Source organism: Salmo salar, chromosome ssa16, assembly GCF_905237065.1.
Source record: "Salmo salar chromosome ssa16, Ssal_v3.1, whole genome shotgun sequence".
In the NCBI taxonomy this organism is placed as follows: domain Eukaryota; kingdom Metazoa; phylum Chordata; class Actinopteri; order Salmoniformes; family Salmonidae; genus Salmo; species Salmo salar.
Genome location: NC_059457.1, coordinates 45,633,592 through 45,653,864, shown reverse-complemented (window position 1 = coordinate 45,653,864; position 20,273 = coordinate 45,633,592). Strand labels below are relative to the sequence as shown.

The window sequence follows — 20,273 nt, the reverse complement described above, 5'->3', positions numbered from 1 at the left end:
CCTTATTATTATCTATCCTGATGTCTAGTCACTTTAACCTGCCTTCATGTACATATCTACCTCAAATACCTTATTATTATCTATCCTGATGTCTAGTCACTTTACCCTGCCTTCATGTTCATATCTACCTCAAATACCTTATTATTATCTATCCTGATGCCTAGTCACTTTACCCTGCCTTCATGTACATATCTACCTCAAATACCTTATTATTATCTATCCTGATGCCTAGTCACTTTACCCTGCCTTCATGTACATATCTACCTCAAATACCTTGTTACTATCTATCCTGATGCCTAGTCACTTTACCCTGCCTTCATGTACATATCTACCTCAAATACCTTATTATTATCTATCCTGATGCCTAGTCACTTTACCCTGCCTTCATGTACATATCTACCTCAAATACCTTATTATTATCTATCCTGATGCCTAGTCACTTTACCCTGCCTTCATGTACATATCTACCTCAAATACCTTATTATTATCTATCCTGATGTCTAGTCACTCTACCCTGCCTTCATCTACATATCTACCTCAAATACCTTATTATTATCTATCCTGATGTCTAGTCACTTTACCCTGCCTTCATGTACATATCTACCTCAAATACCTTATTATTATCTATCCTGATGTCTAGTCACTTTACCCTGCCTTCATGTACATATCTACCTCAAATACCTTATTATTATCTATCCTGATGTCTAGTCACTTTACCCTGCCTTCATGTACATATCTACCTCAAATACCTTATTATTATCTATCCTGATGTCTAGTCACTTTACCCTGCCTTCATGTACATATCTACCTCAAATACCTTATTATTATCTATCCTGATGTCTAGTCACTTTACCCTGCCTTCATCTACATATCTACCTCAAATACCTTATTATTATCTATCCTGATGTCTAGTCACTTTACCCTGCCTTCATGTACATATCTACCTCAAATACCTTATTATTATCTATCCTGATGTCTAGTCACTTTAACCTGCCTTCATGTACATATCTACCTCAAATACCTTATTATTATCTATCCTGATGTCTAGTCACTTTACCCTGCCTTCATGTACATATCTACCTCAAATACCTTATTATTATCTATCCTGATGTCTAGTCACTTTACCCTGCCTTCATGTACATATCTACCTCAAATACCTTATTATTATCTATCCTGATGTCTAGTCACTTTACCCTGCCTTCATGTACATATCTACCTCAAATACCTTATTATTATCTATCCTGATGTCTAGTCACTTTACCCTGCCTTCATCTACATATCTACCTCAAATACCTTATTATTATCTATCCTGATGTCTAGTCACTTTACCCTGCCTTCATGTACATATCTACCTCAAATACCTTATTATTATCTATCCTGATGTCTAGTCACTTTAACCTGCCTTCATGTACATATCTACCTCAAATACCTTATTATTATCTATCCTGATGTCTAGTCACTTTACCCTGCCTTCATGTACATATCTACCTCAAGTGACTCATACCTCTGCACATTTTTCTGGTACTGGTACTCCCTGTATATACCTCCATTCTTGTGTATTTGATACCTTGTTACTATTTTTATTATTTTTTAAATACTTTTAAACTGCATTGTTGGGATGGCTCGTAGGCAAGCGTTTCACTGTAAAGTCTACACCAGTTGTAATAACATTTGATTTGATTTGAACCAGCGAGAGAGCCAGAGAGAGACTTTGGGCCACAGAAGGTGGCCCAAATTGGGGAGGACGGGCTCGTGGTAATGGCTGGAGCGGAATTAGTGGAATGGTATTAAATATATCAAACATGGTTTCCATGTGTTTGATGCCATTTCTTACGCTCCGTTCCAGCGATTGTTATGAGCCGTCCTCCCCTCAGCAGCCTCCACTGATTTGGACGTAGTGCTGCGTTCTGAACCTTAACCATTTTGTCCAGTCAAAAGTGTAGTCTTTTGTGCCCAAAATGGAAGGCAGCACTTTTGTAATTTCACTGTGGCAAATTATGTTTTACTTTGTCTCTTGTTATCCATAAAATAACACTGTTTTATTTTCTCTCTTGTTATCCATAAAATAACACTGTTTTACTTTCTCTCTTGTTATCCATAAAATAACACTGTTTTACTGTCTCTTGTTATCCATAAAATAACACTGTTTTACTTTCTCTCTTGTTATCCATAAAATAACACTGTTTTACTTTCTCTTGTTATCCATAAAATAACACTGTTTTACTTTCTCTTGTTATCCATAAAATAACACTGTTTTACTTTCTCTTGTTATCCATAAAATAACACTGTTTTACTTTCTCTTGTTATCCATAAAATAACACTGTTTTACTTTCTCTTGTTATCCATAAAATAACACTGTTTTACTTTATATATTCGGTATTCATATAATAACAGTTTTATTTTCATTAAAATATAAAATATCAGGCACCAAAATGGCTACTTTCTTGCATCAGCATTTTTGGTACTTGGTCTTTTAAAAAACGGTAGGGAATCCATCCAGATGGGGAAAAGGTGTGTGGTTGGGGTTCAGGGTGGGTGTGTTTATTTGGGTTTGTATTTGAGTGTGCATATTTGGTATTTGCGCCTGAGTGCACATGGGGTGGAGAGGGGGGTGGAGAAGGGGTTGGGGGGTAGAGGGGTAGGGTGATGGGGGAGAGGGATATGGGTATTTGGGGTAGAGGGTTAGGAGGGTATAGGGTAGAGGGGTAGAGGGATAGGGGGGTATGGGGTAGCGAGATGGGGGGTATGGGGTAGAGGGGTAGGGGGATGGGGAGAGGGGTAGGGGGTAGAGGAGGTTAGAGAGGTAGGGGGCTCAATGACTGGAATTCTATGGGACCAGTTACAGTAGCCCGTCACTGTGCTAACGCTACAGTAAGCCCCCCAAAGAACACCTTTCACAGGCCTGTCCTGCATATGGACACACTGCACCTGGGACATGTGACCACGGAAGGGGGAAAACGCCTCCGACGCAGGAAAATGGGAAGTGGCGTGCACACTGCGACCTTGAAGTCAAAGTGGGCGTGTGTGGGTGTGATGCATCCGGTAGGCGAGGTGTCACGCCTGTCTGGCCGTGTATAACCCACCGCACCGCGGTCTGGAGCCAGAAGGACACAATTACCCCCATCAAGTTCCCTCGGCTAAATATGATTTGACCAATCAGCATAATTTGAAGCGTTCTGCATGAGGTCGCCGGTAACTGGTTTTGCACTGATCACACCCTGTGAAGCTAAGCACCAGCTAATAGCTTGCTGCCATTTGACAAATTTTAATTTTAATCAAGGGGTGTAAGAAAATGGAATGCGCCGGGGTGCCACACAAAAGGACGGCAGGTCAGGCACAAAACACATGGATGGACAAGTCAACCGGAATCTGGAGATAAACGATATGTCCTGGCTCCTCTGGTTAGGCCACTGTATGTTGTGATTGGTAACAGTCTGTTTGATTACGCTTCATGGCCTTATTTCACACTCCATGATTTTCCTTGTAACAGCTTAATTACATTGCTTTTGCCACGTAACTATATTTGTTTAAATTCAACTAATCTGCGCAAGGAACCATTTGATATCAACTGGTTTGTAGTTATATTGAATTACTTCAAAGAAGTACCTGGTAACGATTGTTCTTTTCTAGTAAATAGCAGGTAAAGTTGTTTTTGATGCAGAATAATCATCCGCCACTTCTCTGTGTATACAGGCTGTGCTCTACCTCTCTGGCTCTTACACTGGGGTGTTAACAGACCATTCTGATTGGTTCCTTGCCCTGGCACTAGCAGGGAGCCATGCATGAGAGCCAAATGAAACCACAAAGCAAAGCCTATTAATTAAACCCCTACCGCTATTTTGGCTTCCTCCCCTTCCTCCCCTGCTTCCCACCAAATGAGATAAAATCCACCTTCAAATGACCAGGAAACAAGTAGATCCATCTGACATTCCCTGAACTTCATCAACTAAAGAGCGATGGGTTGACAGCACTGAATATTCTTGACGGGTCGCAGCTGCTTCTGTTTGCTGTGGTAAGTAATTTCTTCCTCGCATATTCTTTTCTCTATCTAACTTGGGGACATAACCAGTGTGGGTGTGAATCAAATGTTCTACTTACAGATGTAGTAGTACTCGTGACCCGGCCGGAACTCAAACCCCAGTGAGAAGGGAGTGAAGAGCTGGAACTTCTCGGAGAACTTGAGCGGTCCGTTGGGGCTCTGGGGCCGGTTGCACTCCCAGCGCTTGAAGCCCTTCATGCGGTGGTCGCAGGTGGTGTAGCCGTCGTAGTTGACCATGAAGAGGATGTAGCGCTCCATGCGCTCTAGGGGGAGCGGGTCCTCGTAGTGGGGGCAGTAGATGTCCAGGTAGTCGTTGATGGCCACCTCCACGGTGTACTCCCCATGGAAAAACCTGTATATGAGACAGAGGCCAAATATTAACATCAACTGTTTTATAAACATGTAATATAGGCATGTACTCTAACAGAGCTCCAGATGAAACAACGTTAAAGTGGCCAATGTTGCTCACCTGAGTGACCCAACTAAATGACTATGCATTCCACCTAAAGCACTCTCAACGACAGACTTGGGCCCAAAACACTACCTATCAACAGCACCTATCGTCCAGCTGATACATACTAATACAGAAAGGTATAAAGACAGCATAACATGCTGTATGGACAAAGGAGCTGGGTGAGGAGGGCGAGGAAGAGGTGGTGAATTGGTGCAGAAGGAGGACAACGGCCTGGAGGCAGGGGTTCATAGAGTGAGAGCGGCTTCATTAAGCTCTTTCACAGGGCCCTGGCTCTCACCCAGCTATGGCCAAATGACTTTGTCGCTCGGGGCTATTTCAATACAAATTGAGCACCTGCACGGTGGCACAGATCTGGTCCTCTAATATCAAAATCCCAGAGAGTGCCACCGCGTGCATGTTTACAGGGACCTATACTGCCCTTGCCCCCATGGCTATTAGCTTCATCGCACGGGGCCAAGTGAAACGCAAGCGCACAAATCATAGCCTAGAAGACGATTGCGTGGTTCCATCTCCACTTTCTCCAGGTCCTAGTCCTCTGTCTGGCTCAATCACACTACCTGTGGATTTTCCTAATAGTTTTGCAGAAGTAACAAGTCGTTTGGGGGCATCGGGGGGTGCGTGCTACGCCACTGCTTATAACTAAAGGTTAAGTATAACTGTAAGAAATCTAAGATGTGTCTAATAAATGATATGCAGCTCAGAGCTCCAGCTATGCATTTGGTTTGTTAACTTACTAGTTAAGTGGCTAGATGTCAAGATCAAGATCCCTGTTGCCTAATTTTTTGTTGTTTGTAAAATAACTAATTTTGAAAAAAAAGTTGTAGTTTTTAGCGTCCCTCATGTGCACATTCGGTAACTTCGTATATACCCCGGTAGAGAAACGGTATAAACATCTGTATACGGCCCAACCGTATACAACCCTGGTTTACACATCAGAAGTGTTTTCATACATGAGAAATCTGGTCTTGGTGAGTGTACTGTATTTCATTGTGGGACACTGTGTTTCGTAATTAACCACATAAACTCTGAAGACAATATGTGAAAAGGTTTGACACACTGACCCCAAATTCACAGACTGACCAGCGAATAAGTCACCCCCAAAGAGTCCCCATTGGACGGTGCGTCACTTCTCCCTCTCAAATTTCCTTATCAGTCGCGCCATGAGGCCCATAATCCTTCAAAGGGCTTTGATGGGGAGAAGTGACGTCTCCATTTTGAGTCTTGTAGTGATAAACACGTGCACAAACACCAGCCATGTTGGTGAAAGTATCGCCAGATCAGTTGCAGCTCGTGGGCTCAGAGCGTGGAAAAGTGAGGGGGCAGAGGGGACCACCAGGGGGGTAAGATGGGGGGTACGGATTATGGAGGGGGGAGAACGGAGTTGCAGGCAGGCCTGGCATCAGATGACAGCTAATGTCAAGTCCTCCTCTTGTTCACCATCCAAAGGACACAGGGACAACTCAATTTTCCGACTCAATCTTTTTTATTTTTAGTTTGCCTTCAGTTGGTTGGTCTGTCCAGTAATTTAGCCAGTAAATTAGCCAGTAAATTAGCCAGTAAATTAGCCAGTAAATTAGCCAGTAAATTAGGTTGTAAACATTTAAAGACAGAACAAAAAGTTACCATCTTAATTAAACATTTTAATGAACTTAAATTAGTTTAAACATTTAAATAACATTCTAAATAGTGCTCCAAATCAGTGAAAATGATTGATCAGGTGACAAACAGCCGGTTGCTGCTGCTGGTGCACTCTGGGAAGTGTAGTTCTTTGACTCACTCCTGATATTCAGCTCAACAGCTAATATGGGGGGTTGGAATTAGTGTTAGAAGGGCCTATACAGCCGCTGTGTGAGGATCTTCTCCAGCACCCCCCCCTACTACCCCCCCTCCCCCTCCCTGCCAGCTGCTGTGTGAGGATCTTCTCCAGTCCCCCCCTACTACCCCCCCTCCCCCTCCCTGCCAGCTGCTGTGTGAGGATCTTCTCCAGTCCCCCCCTACTAACCCCCCTCCCCCTCCCTGCCAGCTGCTGTGTGAGGATCTTCTCCAGTCCCCCCCTACTACCCCCCTCCCCCTTCCTGCCAGCTGCTGTGTGAGGATCTTCTCCAGTCCCCCCCTACTACCCCCCTCCCCTTCCTGCCAGCTGCTGTGTGAGGATCTTCTCCAGTCCCCCCTACTACCCCCCTCACCCCTCCCTGCCAGCTGCTGTGAGAGGATTTTCTCAAGTCCCCCCCTACTACCCCCCCTCCCCCTCCCTGCCAGCTGCTGTGTGAGGATCTTCTCCAGTCCCCCCCTACTACCCCCCTCACCCCTCCCTGCCAGCTGCTGTGTGAGGATCTTCTCCAGTCACCCCCCTACTACCCCCCTCCCCCTCCCTGCCAGCTGCTGTGAGAGGATTTTCTCAAGTCCCCCCTACTACCCCCCTCCCCCTCCCTGCCAGCTGCTGTGTGAGGATCTTCTCCAGTCCCCCCCTACTACCCCCCCTCCCCCTCCCTGCCAGCTGCTGTGTGAGGATCTTCTTAAGTCCCCCCCTACTACCCCCCCTCACCCTTCCTGCCAGCTGCTGTGTGAGGATCTTCTCCAGTCCCCCCCTACTACCCCCCCTCCCCCTTCCTGCCAGCTGCTGTGTGAGGATCTTCTCCAGTCCCCCCCCACTACCCCCCTCCCCCTCCCTGCCAGCTGCTGTGTGAGGATCTTCTCCAGTCCCCCCCTACTACCCCCCTCCCCCTCCCTGCCAGCTGCTGTGTGAGGATCTTCTCAAGTCCCCCCTACTACCCCCTCCCCCTTCCTGCAAGCTGCTGTGTGAGGATCTTCTCCAGTCCCCCCCCACTACCCCCCTCCCCCTCCCTGCCAGCTGCTGTGTGAGGATCTTCTCCAGTCCCCCCCACTACCCCCCCTCCCTGCAAGCTGCTGTGTGAGGATCTTCTCCAGTCCCCCCCCACTACCCCCCCCCTCCCTGCCAGCTGCTGTGTGAGGATCTTCTCCAGTCCCCCCCCACTACCCCCCCTCCCTGCCAGCTGCTGTGTGAGGATCTTCTCCAGTCCCCCCCCACTACCCCCCTCCCTGCCAGCTGCTGTGTGAGGATCTTCTCCAGTCCCCCCCCACTACCCCCCCTCCCTGCCAGCTGCTGTGTGAGGATCTTCTCCAGTCCCCCCCACTACCCCCCCTCCCTGCCAGCTGCTGTGTGAGGATCTTCTCCAGTCCCCCCCCACTACCCCCTCCCTGCCAGCTGCTGTGTGAGGATCTTCTCCAGTCCCCCCCTACTACCCCCCCTCCCTGCCAGCTGCTGTGTGAGGATCTTCTCCAGTCCCCCCCCACTACCCCCCTCCCCCTCCCTGCCAGCTGCTGTGTGAGGATCTTCTCCAGTCCCCCCCCACTACCCCCCTCCCTGCCAGCTGCTGTGTGAGGATCTTCTCCAGTCCCCCCTACTACCCCCCTCCCCCTCCCTGCCAGCTGCTGTGTGAAGATCTTCTCCAGTCCCCCCCCCACTACCCCCCTCCCCCTCCCTGCCAGCTGCTGTGTGAGGATCTTCTCCAGTCCCCCCCTACTACCCCCCTCCCCCTCCCTGCCAGCTGCTGTGAGAGGATTTTCTCAAGTCCCCCCCTACTACCCCCCCTCCCCCTCCCTGCCAGCTGCTGTGTGAGGATCTTCTCCAGTCCCCCCCTACTACCCCCCTCCCCCTCCCTGCCAGCTGCTGTGTGAGGATCTTCTTAAGTCCCCCCCTACTACCCCCCTCACCCCTCCCTGCCAGCTGCTGTGTGAGGATCTTCTCCAGTCCCCCCCTACTACCCCCCTCCCCCTTCCTGCCAGCTGCTGTGTGAGGATCTTCTCCAGTCCCCCCCTACTACCCCCCCTCACCCCTCCCTGCCAGCTGCTGTGTGAGGATCTTCTCCAGTCCCCCCCCACTACCCCCCTCCCCCTCCCTGCCAGCTGCTGTGTGAGGATCTTCTCCAGTCCCCCCCCTACTACCCCCTCCCCCTCCCTGCCAGCTGCTGTGTGAGGATCTTCTCCAGTCCCCCCCTACTACCCCCCCTCCCCCTCCCTGCCAGCTGCTGTGTGAGGATCTTCTCCAGTCCCCCCTACTACCCCCCTCCCCCTCCCTGCCAGCTGCTGTGTGAGGATCTTCTCCAGTCCCCCACCTACTACCCCCCTCCCCCTTCCTGCCAGCTGCTGTGTGAGGATATTCTCCAGTCCCCCCTACTACTACTCCCCCCGCCCTCTGCTACATTCCCCCCAACCCGCGTTCAGGATTCAAATAGTGCTTGCAAACTCCATCCTTTCCCTCTCTGTTGTTTCCCGTGGTTCCTTGCAGCATTACCAGTCATTAAGGGCCAGTGGAGGCAGATTGCAAGTTACTAAGGGCCAGTGGAGGCAGATTGCCAGCCATTAAGGGCCAGTGGAGGCAGATTGCCAGTCATTAAGGGCCAGTGGAGGCAGATTGCAACTTACTAAGGGCCAGTGGAGGCAGATTGCCAGTCATTAAGGGCCAGTGGAGGCAGATTGCCAGTCATTAATGGCCAGTGGAGGCAGATTGACAGTCACTAATGGCCAGTGGAGGCAGATTGCCAGTCATTAAGGGCCAGTGGAGGCAGATTGCAAGTTACTAAGGGCCAGTGGAGGCAGATTGCCAGTCATTAAGGGCCAGTGGAGGCAGATTGCCAGTCATTAATGGCCAGTGGAGGCAGATTGACAGTCACTAATGGCCAGTGGAGGCAGATTGCCAGTCATTAAGGGCCAGTGGAGGCAGATTGCCAGCCATTAATGGCCAGTGGAGGCAGATTGCCAGCCATTAATGGCCAGTGGAGGCAGATTGCCAGTCATTAATGGCCAGTGGAGGCAGATTGCCAGTCATTAATGGCCAGTGGAGGCAGATTGCCAGTCACTAAGGGCCAGTGGAGGCAGATTACCAGCCATTAATGGCCAGTGGAGGCAGATTGCCAGTCATTAAGGGTCAGTGGAGGCAGATTGCCAGTCATTAAGGGCCAGTGGAGGCAGATTGCCAGCCATTAATGGCCAGTGGAGGCAGAATGCCAGTCATTAAGGGCCAGTGGAGGCAGAATGCCAGTCATTAAGGGCCAGTGGAGGCAGAATGCCAGTCATTAATGGCCAGTGGAGGCAGATTGCCAGTCATTAATGGCCAGTGGAGGCAGATTGCCAGCCATTAATGGCCAGTGGAGGCAGATTGCCAGTCATTAATGGCCAGTGGAGGCAGATTGCCAGTCATTAATGGCCAGTGGAGGCAGATTGCCAGTCATTAAGGGCCAGTGGAGGCAGATTGACAGTCATTAAGGGCCAGTGGAGGCAGATTGAGGAAGGGTTTGATGGAGCTCGGTGACACTTTGTTGGAAATGACCTCGTTAGGCAGTCAGGTGGGAGGAGAGGAAGAACATCAGATCCGAATATCAATAAAACAGCAGTCAGGGATGTGTGTGTGTGTGTGTGTGTGTGTGTGTGTGTGTGTGTGTGTGTGTGTGTGTGTGTGTGTGTGCGTGTGCGTGTGTGTGAGGGAGAACTAATGCATGCAAGTCATCTGTGGTCTTGCAATCAATCCCTCGCGCCAGCCTCAGCTCTCCCCTCACCCACTGTCACCTACATGTGGTGATTGGTGGTTCTGTTGAAGCCGTCCCCCACCTTCCCCCTTTCAGACATTTACAGCAAATCAAATATCATCCTGGCTCCAGTTTACTCCTGTCAGGGGGAGATGGGTTCCACCCTGATGGCTCAATAGGGTCTTGTGCCAGCAGATACCTTCTCAGGACACAAACGCTGTATACAAGCTCAGACATCTCTAACGGTGCCATAGAGGATGTTGTGTTCGGCCATGATTACTACAAGTTTAGATAGCCGGCTAGACTCACTAGACTAATTTACCAATCTAAAATGGTTTAACTGACATGGGCTAATTGAGTGACTGTCAGTGAGTGACACATAACAAAAGGAAAACAAAGTTTTGAAATTGCACCTTGTGTATTCTACTATTCTACTAACTATCAACAGTAAGTTTAGACTCCGACTGAGTTTTTTAAATTAAAAAACATTACAGAGGTGCGGACTCGGTGACCTCATATGCACTGTAGTTACGGCCCTGTGTGTACTAGCTAGCTAATGTGTACTCTGTAGCTGCATACGTAACAGTGGTTAACATAATGCCCTGGATCATAGCTAGTGAGCCGACTGGTATGTACATAGCACACTGACACCCTGGAACAAAGCTACTGACTCATGAGACGCAAACATACCATCTGAGACGCAAACATACCATCTGAGACGCAAACATACCATCTGAGACGCACACATACCATCTGAGACGCACACATACCATCTGAGACGCAAACGTACCATCTGAGACGCAAACGTACCATCTGAGACGCACACATACCATCTGAGACGCAAACGTACCATCTGAGACGCACACATACCATCTGAAACACAAACATACCATCTGAGACGCAAACGTACCATCTGAGACGCAAACATACCATCTGAGACGCAAACATACCATCTGAGACGCAAACGTACCATCTGAGACGCAAACGTACCATCTGAGACGCAAACATATCATCTGAGACGCAAACGTACCATCTGAGAGGCAAACATACCATCTGAGACGCACACATACCATCTGAGACGCAAACGTACCATCTGAGACGCAAACGTACCATCTGAGACGCAAACGTACCATCTGAGACGCAAACGTACCATCTGAGACGCAAACATACCATCTGAGACGCACACATACCATCTGAGACGCAAACATACCATCTGAGACGCACACGTACCATCTGAGATGCAAACATACCATCTGAGACGCACACGTACCATCTGAGACGCAAACGTACCATCTGAGACGCAAACGTACCATCTGAGACGCAAACATACCATCTGAGACGCACACATACCATCTGAGACACAAACGTACCATCTGAGACGCACACGTACCATCTGAGACGCAAACGTACCATCTGAGACGCAAACGTACCATCTGAGACGCAAACATACCATCTGAGACGCAAACGTACCATCTGAGACGCAAACGTACCATCTGAGACGCAAACGTACCATCTGAGACGCAAACGTACCATCTGAGACGCAAACGTACCATCTGAGAGGCAAACGTACCATCTGAGACGCACACGTACCATCTGAGACGCAAACGTACCATCTGAGACGCAAACGTACCATCTGAGACGCAAACGTACCATCTGAGACGCAAACGTACCATCTGAGACGCAAACATACCATCTGAGACGCAAACATACCATCTGAGACGCACACATACCATCTGAGACGCAAACGTACCATCTGAGACGCAAACGTACCATCTGAGACACAAACATACCATCTGAGACGCACACATACCATCTGAGACGCACACATACCATCTGAGACACAAACATACCATCTGAGATTCAAACATACCATCTGAGACACAAACATACCATCTGAGACGCAAACATACCATCTGAGACGCACACATACCATCTGAGACACAAACATACCATCTGAGACACAAACATACCATCTGAGATTCAAACATACCATCTGAAACACAAACATACCATCTGAGAGGCAAACATACCATCTGAAACACAAACATACCATCTGAAACACAGCGCATGCGCTATGCGGTTTGCAGACCAGGCGGCAACAGCGCGCATAATCTGCAGCTGGATGCTTCTCTGATGGTTTGCTATGACAGCCTATAAACACGCACTAGCGCCTGGCCCAGCCTCTTCAAGACGTGGATGTCGATTAAAGCAGCACCCCGCACCTCTCTGATTCAGAGTTAACTGGGTTAAATGCGGAAGACACATTTCAGTTGAAGTCATTCAGTTGTAAGACTGACTAGGTATCCACCTTTCCCTTTCTCTTTCCCTTCCACACACCAAACGCTTTGTCTCAACATTCTCACTGCCCTCAATACAACGTGGACAAGCAAGCCCCATGCATGGTGGCCATTTTGTAAACCCCCCGTCCCATTCCTCTGAGACCAGAAACACATGGTGGCCATTTTGTAAACCCCCCGTCCCATTCCTCTGAGACCAGAAACACATGGTGGTGATTGATCAATTTAGCTTTCAAACTACGAAAAAAGCTGGGGTGAGTTCCTGGACTTTGAAAGCTCCCAGAGAGTTTCAGTCTTCACAGTCTGTCTGACCACCAACAAACCCCCGCGGGAGCTTAATTAATCAGGCCCAATGTTTATAAGTGCATTATAAAGTGTTTATACCTGGGTGATTTAGGAGGGCTGAACTTTAAATGCCGGCCTGGGTTTCTTGGAAGTTTTTTGAAGACCACTTCTTCTCTGATTTAACGTCTTGTCAAGCTCGGCTAGGCCCTGGCAGAGTGCTTTAACTCGGCCCCTCTTTATGACTTCATGGGATAAATGTTTGTTCGTAAGGCTGTCTGCTTTTGAAGCCTTGCATGCAGGAAGAAGCCATCTGCAAAGGGAAGACGTCAAAACCAAACAAGCACATCTGATGGGACAGCATGGGTAATTTAGAACGCTATTCTTCTTAAGTCTTCAGGGGGTGAAAAAGAGCTAGGATATGCTCTCTTCTGTACTATTAGGAATTCTACAACGTCTCTTAAAGCTTAAAGGGATAGTTCAATAAAATGGATTTGAAAAAAACTACCACTGCAAATTGGAGCTCTATACTTTCAATGTCTAACAACGATTATGTTGTTTAAAAAGGATTTACAAAACAGACATTAAAATGGCAATAGTGAATTTCAAAATGTCTCAGAAGATACTGTAAACTACTGCTTTTAAAGTAAGAATATGTTAGGACAACAATGTGATCAATCCTTTAAAGCTTGCTGCACCATTACCCATGGAAGAGAGCATGTGACCAATCATATCAGAACTTCCTGGCCACCTGGACTAATGAGATGACGTGAGTGGAGAGAGAAAGAGACAGGATACAATAGAAAACAGACCTTTCCCTTCCTAGCATTCCTTTCCTTTTCTCTCTCTCTCTCACTCCCTGCGGACCAGTTCACCCCACCACCCAGCAAAATACAAAAACATGTGCTCTCCATGCCACCTGCTCCACCCTTCCGACAGAGAACTCCAGCTGTTTGTTTGTCTGCAGAACACACTTTACAAGACAAACCACCGGCCTGGCCAAATAAATCACAGGATGGTGGTGGCGGTGTGTGTGTGTGTGTGTGGATGGGGGCCACACGGGGCAGAACATTTCTCTTCAGTTTGTGTCTACAGTACCCCAGATTACTCGCCATACTGCCCTTTTATGCGTCTTTAATGCCTGCACCAATCTGTGTGTATAGACTCTGGAAGCCTGACGTATGCTATTGTTGATTTGTTTGTAGCATTTGTCCTGGAATTCCAGGATCAACAGCAAAAAGCCAGACCAGGTTGGCAGAAGTCGGTATATGTTTTCTGGTGGTAGCCAGGATCGGTATCCTAGACGTGGAAATTACGTTACTTAATTGTATTTTTACCTCCGCCGTCCGCCACTCCATTTTTGACACACAGCCAAAGCAAACAGGGGAATTTACTCTGCAATTAACCAATGACCTGGGCAAGTTGACTTAATACAAACAAATGGACTTAATAGCTTGACACAACCCTTTTAAACACTTGAAACCCATTTTTCATCAGCACGTCATCTGATTACATTAGAGTCCCGGTCTAGGCCTTCCTGCCCACAGCAATGTCCAATCTAGGATCTAGGTAGGGCTGTAACATTTGTCACCAGTATTCTCACTAGTTTTCTGGTGCGAGCCCAATATAAGCACGTTAGCATTAGCGATTTGGCTGGAGAGTTTCCGTGGACAAGTCATGTAACTGACGTCTCTCTGTGTTTCTAATTGAATGAGTTGGAGGGTTGGTGGTGGTGGTGGTGGGTGAGAGGGAAAGAGACAGGACAAGAGCGGGTGCTAGGCTGGGGGGAGAATGGCCCTTTGTGCTCTCACTGAGGCCTGTCTGGAAGCCATTTTCACGTGTTAGTCCTCTGGCCCGGCCTGCATCTGGAGCCCACCACTCACCATGTGAAACGTGTTTATTGTTCTTTATGTCAGGCAGAAACACAGACAGGCCTAACCCTACTCTCCCTCTATCCCTCTATCCCTCTTTCCCTACTCTCCCTCTATCCCTACTCTCCCTCTATCCCTACTCTCCCTCTATCCCTACTCTCCCCCTATCCCTCTTTCCCTACTCTCCCTCTATCCCTACTCTCCCTCTATCCCTCTCTCCCTACTCTCCCTCTATCCCTACTCTCCCTCTATCCCTACTCTCCCTCTATCCCTACTCTCCCTCTATCCCTCTCTCCCTCTATCCCTACTCTCCCTCTCTCCCTACTCTCCCTCTATCCCTCTCTCCCTACTCTCCCTCTATCCCTACTCTCCCTCTATCCCTCTCTCCCTACTCTCCCTCTATCCCTCTCTCCCCTATCCCTCTATCCCTACTCTCCCTCTATCCCTACTCTCCCCCTATCCCTCTATCCCTACTCTCCCTCTATCCCTACTCTCCCTCTATCCCTCTCTCCCTACTCTCTATCTCTCCCTCTATCCATACTCTCCCTCTATCCCTCTCTCCCTACTCTCCCTCTATCCCTACTCTCCCCCTATCCCTCTCTCCCTCTATCCCTACTCTCCCTACTCTCCCTCTCTCCCTACTCTCCCTCTCTCCCTACTCTCCCTACTCTCCCTCCCTCTATCCCTCTCTCCCTCTATCCCTCTCTCCCTCTCTCCCTCTATACCTCCCTCTATCCCTCTCTCCCTCTCTCCCTCTATCCCTCCCTCTATCCCTCTCTCCCTCTCTCCCTCTATCCCTCTCTCCCTACTCTCCTTCTCTCCCTCTATCCCTCTCTCCCTACTCTCCCTCCCTCCCTCTCTCCCTCTATCCCTCTCTCCCTACATACCTTCCTCTATCCCTCTCTCCCTCTATCCCTCCCTCTATCCCTCTCTCCCTACTCTCCCTCTATCCCTCTCTCCCTCCCTCTATCCCTCTATCCCTCCCTCTATCCCTCCCACCCTGCTCTCCCTCTATCCCTCTCTCCCTACTCTTCGTCTCTCCCTCTATTTCTGCTGTTATTCCAACTAGGCAAGGAGCAATTTTCCTAGCGAGGCGTTTACACAAACTTAACCTTCAGTTGATGTTCAGCCAACGGCAAGGAAAACTGCTTTGGCAAAACAAAAACAAACAAACGAGGAAGACGAGGAAGATTTGGGAGGAGGTGAGGATGTATGGGGAGGATGCATGGGGGAGGATGCATGAGGGAGGATGCATGAGGGAGGATGTATGGGGGAGGATGCATGAGGGAGGATGTATGGGGAGGATGCATGAGGGAGGATGTATGGGGGAGGATGTATGAGGGAGGATGCATGAGGGAGGATGTATGGGGAGGATGCATGAGGGAGGATGCATGGGGGAGGATGCATGAGGGAGGATGTATGGGGAGGATGCATGAGGGAGGATGCATGAGGGAGGATGTATGGGGAGGATGCATGAGGGAGGATGCATGGGGAGGCTGCATGGGGAGGATGTATGGGGAGGATGTATGAGGGAGGATGCATGGGGAGGATGCATGAGGGAGGATGCATGGGGAGGATGCATGAGGGAGGATGCATGGGGGAGGATGTATGGGGGAGGATGCATGAGGGAGGATGCATGGGGAGGATGCATGAGGGAGGATGCATGAGGGAGGATGCATGGGGAGGCTGCATGGGGGAGGATGTATGGGGGAGGATGTATGAGGGAGGATGCATGGGGAGGATGCATGAGGGAGGATGCATGAGGGAGGATGCATGGGGAGGCTGCATGGGGGAGGATGTATGGGGGAGGATGTATGAGGGAGGATGCATGAGGGAGGATGCATGGGGGAGGATGTATGGGGGAGGATGTATGGGGGAGGATGTATGAGGGAGGATGCATGGGGAGGATGCATGAGGGAGGATGCATGAGGGAGGATGCATGGGGGAGGCTGCATGGGGGAGGATGTATGGGGGAGGATGTATGAGGGAGGATGCATGGGGAGGATGCATGAGGGAGGAAGCATGAGGGAGGATGCATGGGGGAGGATGTATGAGGGAGGATGCATGGGGAGGATGTATGAGGGAGGATGTATGAGGGAGGATGCATGAGGGAGGATGTATGGGGGAGGATGCATGAGGGAGGATGTATGGGGGAGGATGCATGAGGGAGGATGCATGGGGGAGGATGCATGAGGGAGGATGTATGGGGGAGGATGCATGAGGGAGGATGCATGAGGGAGGATGTATGGGGGAGGATGCATGAGGGAGGATGCATGGGGAGGATGTATGGGGGAGGATGCATGGGGGAGGGTGCATGGGGAGGGTGCATGGGAGAGGATGCATGGGGGAGGATGCATGGGGGAGGATGTATGGGGAGGATGCATGGGGAGGATGCATGGGGGAGGATGTATGGGGGGAGGATGCATGGGGGAGGATGTATAGGGAGAATACATGGGGGAGGATGCATGGGGGAGGGTGCATGGGGGAGGATGTATGGGGGAGGATGTATGGGGAGGATATATGGGGAGGATGTATGGGGAGGATATATGGGGAGGATGTATGGGGAGGATATATGGGGAGGATGTATGGGGGAGGATGTATGGGGAGGATGTATGGGGGAGGATGTATGGGGAGGATGTATGGGGGAGGATGTATGGGGGAGGATGTATGGGGGAGGATGTATGGGGAGGATGTATGGGGGAGGATGTATGGGGAGGATGTATGGGGGAGGATGTATGGGGAGGATGTATGAGGGAGGATGTATGGGGAGGCTGTATGGGAGAGGATGTATGGGGAGGATGTATGGGGAGGATGTATGGGGGAGGATGTATGGGGGAGGATGTCTCTCTATCCTCTCTATTTGTCTCTCACTACATATATCTCTCTCTCTACAGCTCCCTCTATCCCTCCCTCCCTACTCTCCCTCTATCCCTCCCTCCCTACTCTCTCTCCCTCCCTCCATACTCTCCCTCTATCCCTCACTACTCTCCCCCCTCCATACTTTAGACTTGTAGACTTTCTCTCTACCTTTCTATTTGTCTCTCACTACATATATCTCTCTCTCTACAGCTCTCTCTATCCCTCCCTCCATACTCTCCCTCTATCTCTCCCTCCCTACTCTCCCTCTATCCCTCCCTCCCTATCCCTCCCTCCCTACTCTCCCTCTATCCCTCCCTCCATAATCTCCTTCTATCCCTCCCTCCCTACTCTCCCTCTATCCCTCCCTCCATACTCTCCCTCTATCTCTCCCTCCCTACTCTCCCTCTATCCCTCCCTCCCTACTCTCTCTCTCTATCCCTCCCTCCCTACTCTCCCTCTATCCCTCCCTCCATACTCTCCTTCTATCCCTCCATACTCTCCCTCTATCCCTCCCTCCCTCTATCCCTCCCTACTCTCCCTCTATCCCTCCCTACTCTCCCTCTATCCCTCCCTCCCTACTCCCCCTCTATCCCTCCCTCCATACTCTCCTTCTATCCCTCCATACTCTCCCTCTATCCCTCCCTCCCTCTATCCCTCCCTACTCTCCCTCTATCCCTCCCTACTCTCCCTCTATCCCTCCCTACTCTCCCTCTATCCCTCCCTCCCTACTCCCCCTCTATCCCTCTCTCCCCACTCTCCCTCTATCCCTCCCTCCATACTTTAGACTTGTAGACTCTCTCTACATCTCCCTCTCTACATCTCTCACTCTCTACATATATATCTCTCTTACATCTCTCTCTCTACATCTCCCTCTCTACATCTCCCTCTCTACATATACATCTCTCTCTACACCTCTCTCTCTACATCTCCCTCTCTACATCTCTCTCTTACATCTCTCTCTCTACATCTCCCTCTCTACATCTCTCTCTCTCCCTCCATCTCCCTCTCTACATCTCTCTCTCTCTCTCTACATTCTCTCTACATCTCTCTCTCTCTCTACATACATCTCTCTCTCTCTACATCTCTCTCTTACATCTCTCTCTACATCTCTCTCTCTACATATCTCTCTCTACATATCTCTCTACATATCTCTCTCTACATCTCTCTCTCTACATCTCTCTCTACACCTCTCTCTACACCTCTCTCTACAACTCTCTCTCTACATCTCTCTCTCTCTCTACATCTCTCTACATCTCTCTCTACATATCTCTCTCTCTACATCTCTCTACATCTCTCTATCTACATCTCTCTCTCTCTACATATCTCTCTCTCTACATCTCTCTCTCTACATATCTCTCTACATATCTCTCTACATCTCTCTCTCTCTACATCTCTCTCTCTACATCTCTCTCTCTACATCTCTCTCTCTCTACATCTCTCTCTACATCTCTCTCTCTACATCTCTCTCTCTCTCTACATATCTCTACATATCTCTCTACATATCTCTCTCTCTCTACATCTCTCTACATCTCTCTCTCTACATCTCTCTTCATCTCTCTACATCTCTCTACATCTCTCTCTCTACATCTCTCTTCATCTATCTATCTACATCTCTCTCTACATCTCTCTCTCTACATCTCTCTACATCTCTCTCTACATATCTCTTCATCTCTCTATCTACATCTCTCTCGCTACACCTCTCTCTCTACATATCTCTCTACATATCTCTCTACATCTCTCTTCATCTCTCTATCTACATCTCTCTCTACATCTCTCTATCTACATCTCTCCACATCTCTCTCTACATCTCTCTATCTACATCTCTCTATCTACATCTCTCCACATCTCTCTCTACATCTCTCTATCTACATCTCTCCACATCTCTCTCTACATCTCTCTCTATCTACATCTCTCTACATCTCTCTACATCTCTCTCTCTACATCTCTCTCTCTACATCTCTCTCTCTACATCTCTCTCTCTACATCTCTCTCTCTCTACACCTCTCTCTACATCTCTCTCTCTCTCTACATCTCTCACTCTACATCTCTCACTCTTCATCTCTCTACATCTCTCTCTCTCTACATCTCTCACTCTACATCTCTCTCTCTACATCTCTCTCTCTCTACATCTCTCACTCTCTACATCTTTCTCTCTTTCTCTACATCTCTCACTCTACATCTCTCTCTACACCTCTCTCTCTACATCTCTCTCTCTCTACATCTCTCACTCTACATCTCTCTCTCTACATCTCTCTCTCTACATCTTTCTCTCTCTCTCTACATATCTCTCTCTCTACATATCTCTCTCTCTACATTTCTCTCTCTCACTCTCTACAATTCAATTCAATTCAATTTAAGGGCTTTATGTCTCGCTCTCTCTCTCTGCTTTTAGATTGTAGCTGGACAAGCAGGGAGATGTACGAGTGTGTGCAGAATGTGTATGTGTGTGCTTCAAGTGTATGTGTGTGTGTGTGTGTGTGTGTGTGTGTGTGTGTGTGTGTGTGTGTGTGTGTGTGTGTGTGTGTGTGTGTGTGTGTATATGCAACTGTGTGCACCTGTGTGTGTAGCAGCTCTGTGTGTGTGTGTGTGTGTGTGTGGTGTTATAATTATCTGCACTGTGCTGTACCTTCAGCATGGCTTGAATTAACCATGAGACAGTGTTTGTGTCCGCCCTCTCATAACATGGTGTCCTTGTTTACCCACGATCCTCTGCTGCGTAAGGCCTGGGAGAGGAGGGAGTGCCATCTCAGCTCCTCTCTCTCCCTGCCTCGTATGCTAATTGCATTTCCATGTCTCTGTCTGTTCTGAAAGAGCGCCAACTCACAACATGACACCTCATTTCCGCAGAGAACCTCTGTAGAGCAGAAATACTGTATACGTGTGAATAACAGCAACAATATGGGC

General features: G+C 48.9%; 1 protein-coding gene across 2 annotated transcripts in view; it reads right to left on the bottom strand.

Annotated features, from left to right (window-relative positions):
* LOC106574064 (ephrin-A2) overlaps positions 1–20,273 on the bottom strand; it is a 204,360-nt gene that overhangs the window by 8,425 nt on the left and 175,662 nt on the right. Inside the window, exons 1-2 of one of the 2 annotated variants that reach the window (XM_045697320.1) lie at positions 12,111–12,387; positions 4,099–4,391 (exon numbers count right to left, since the gene is read on the bottom strand). In XM_045697320.1, the coding sequence (XP_045553276.1) occupies positions 4,099–4,391; positions 12,111–12,169 (352 nt within the window). In that variant the 5' untranslated portion in view covers positions 12,170–12,387. Of the gene's footprint in view, positions 1–4,098; positions 4,392–12,110; positions 12,388–20,273 lie in introns of those variants that run through there. The other variant, XM_014149599.2, reaches the window with a different exon arrangement.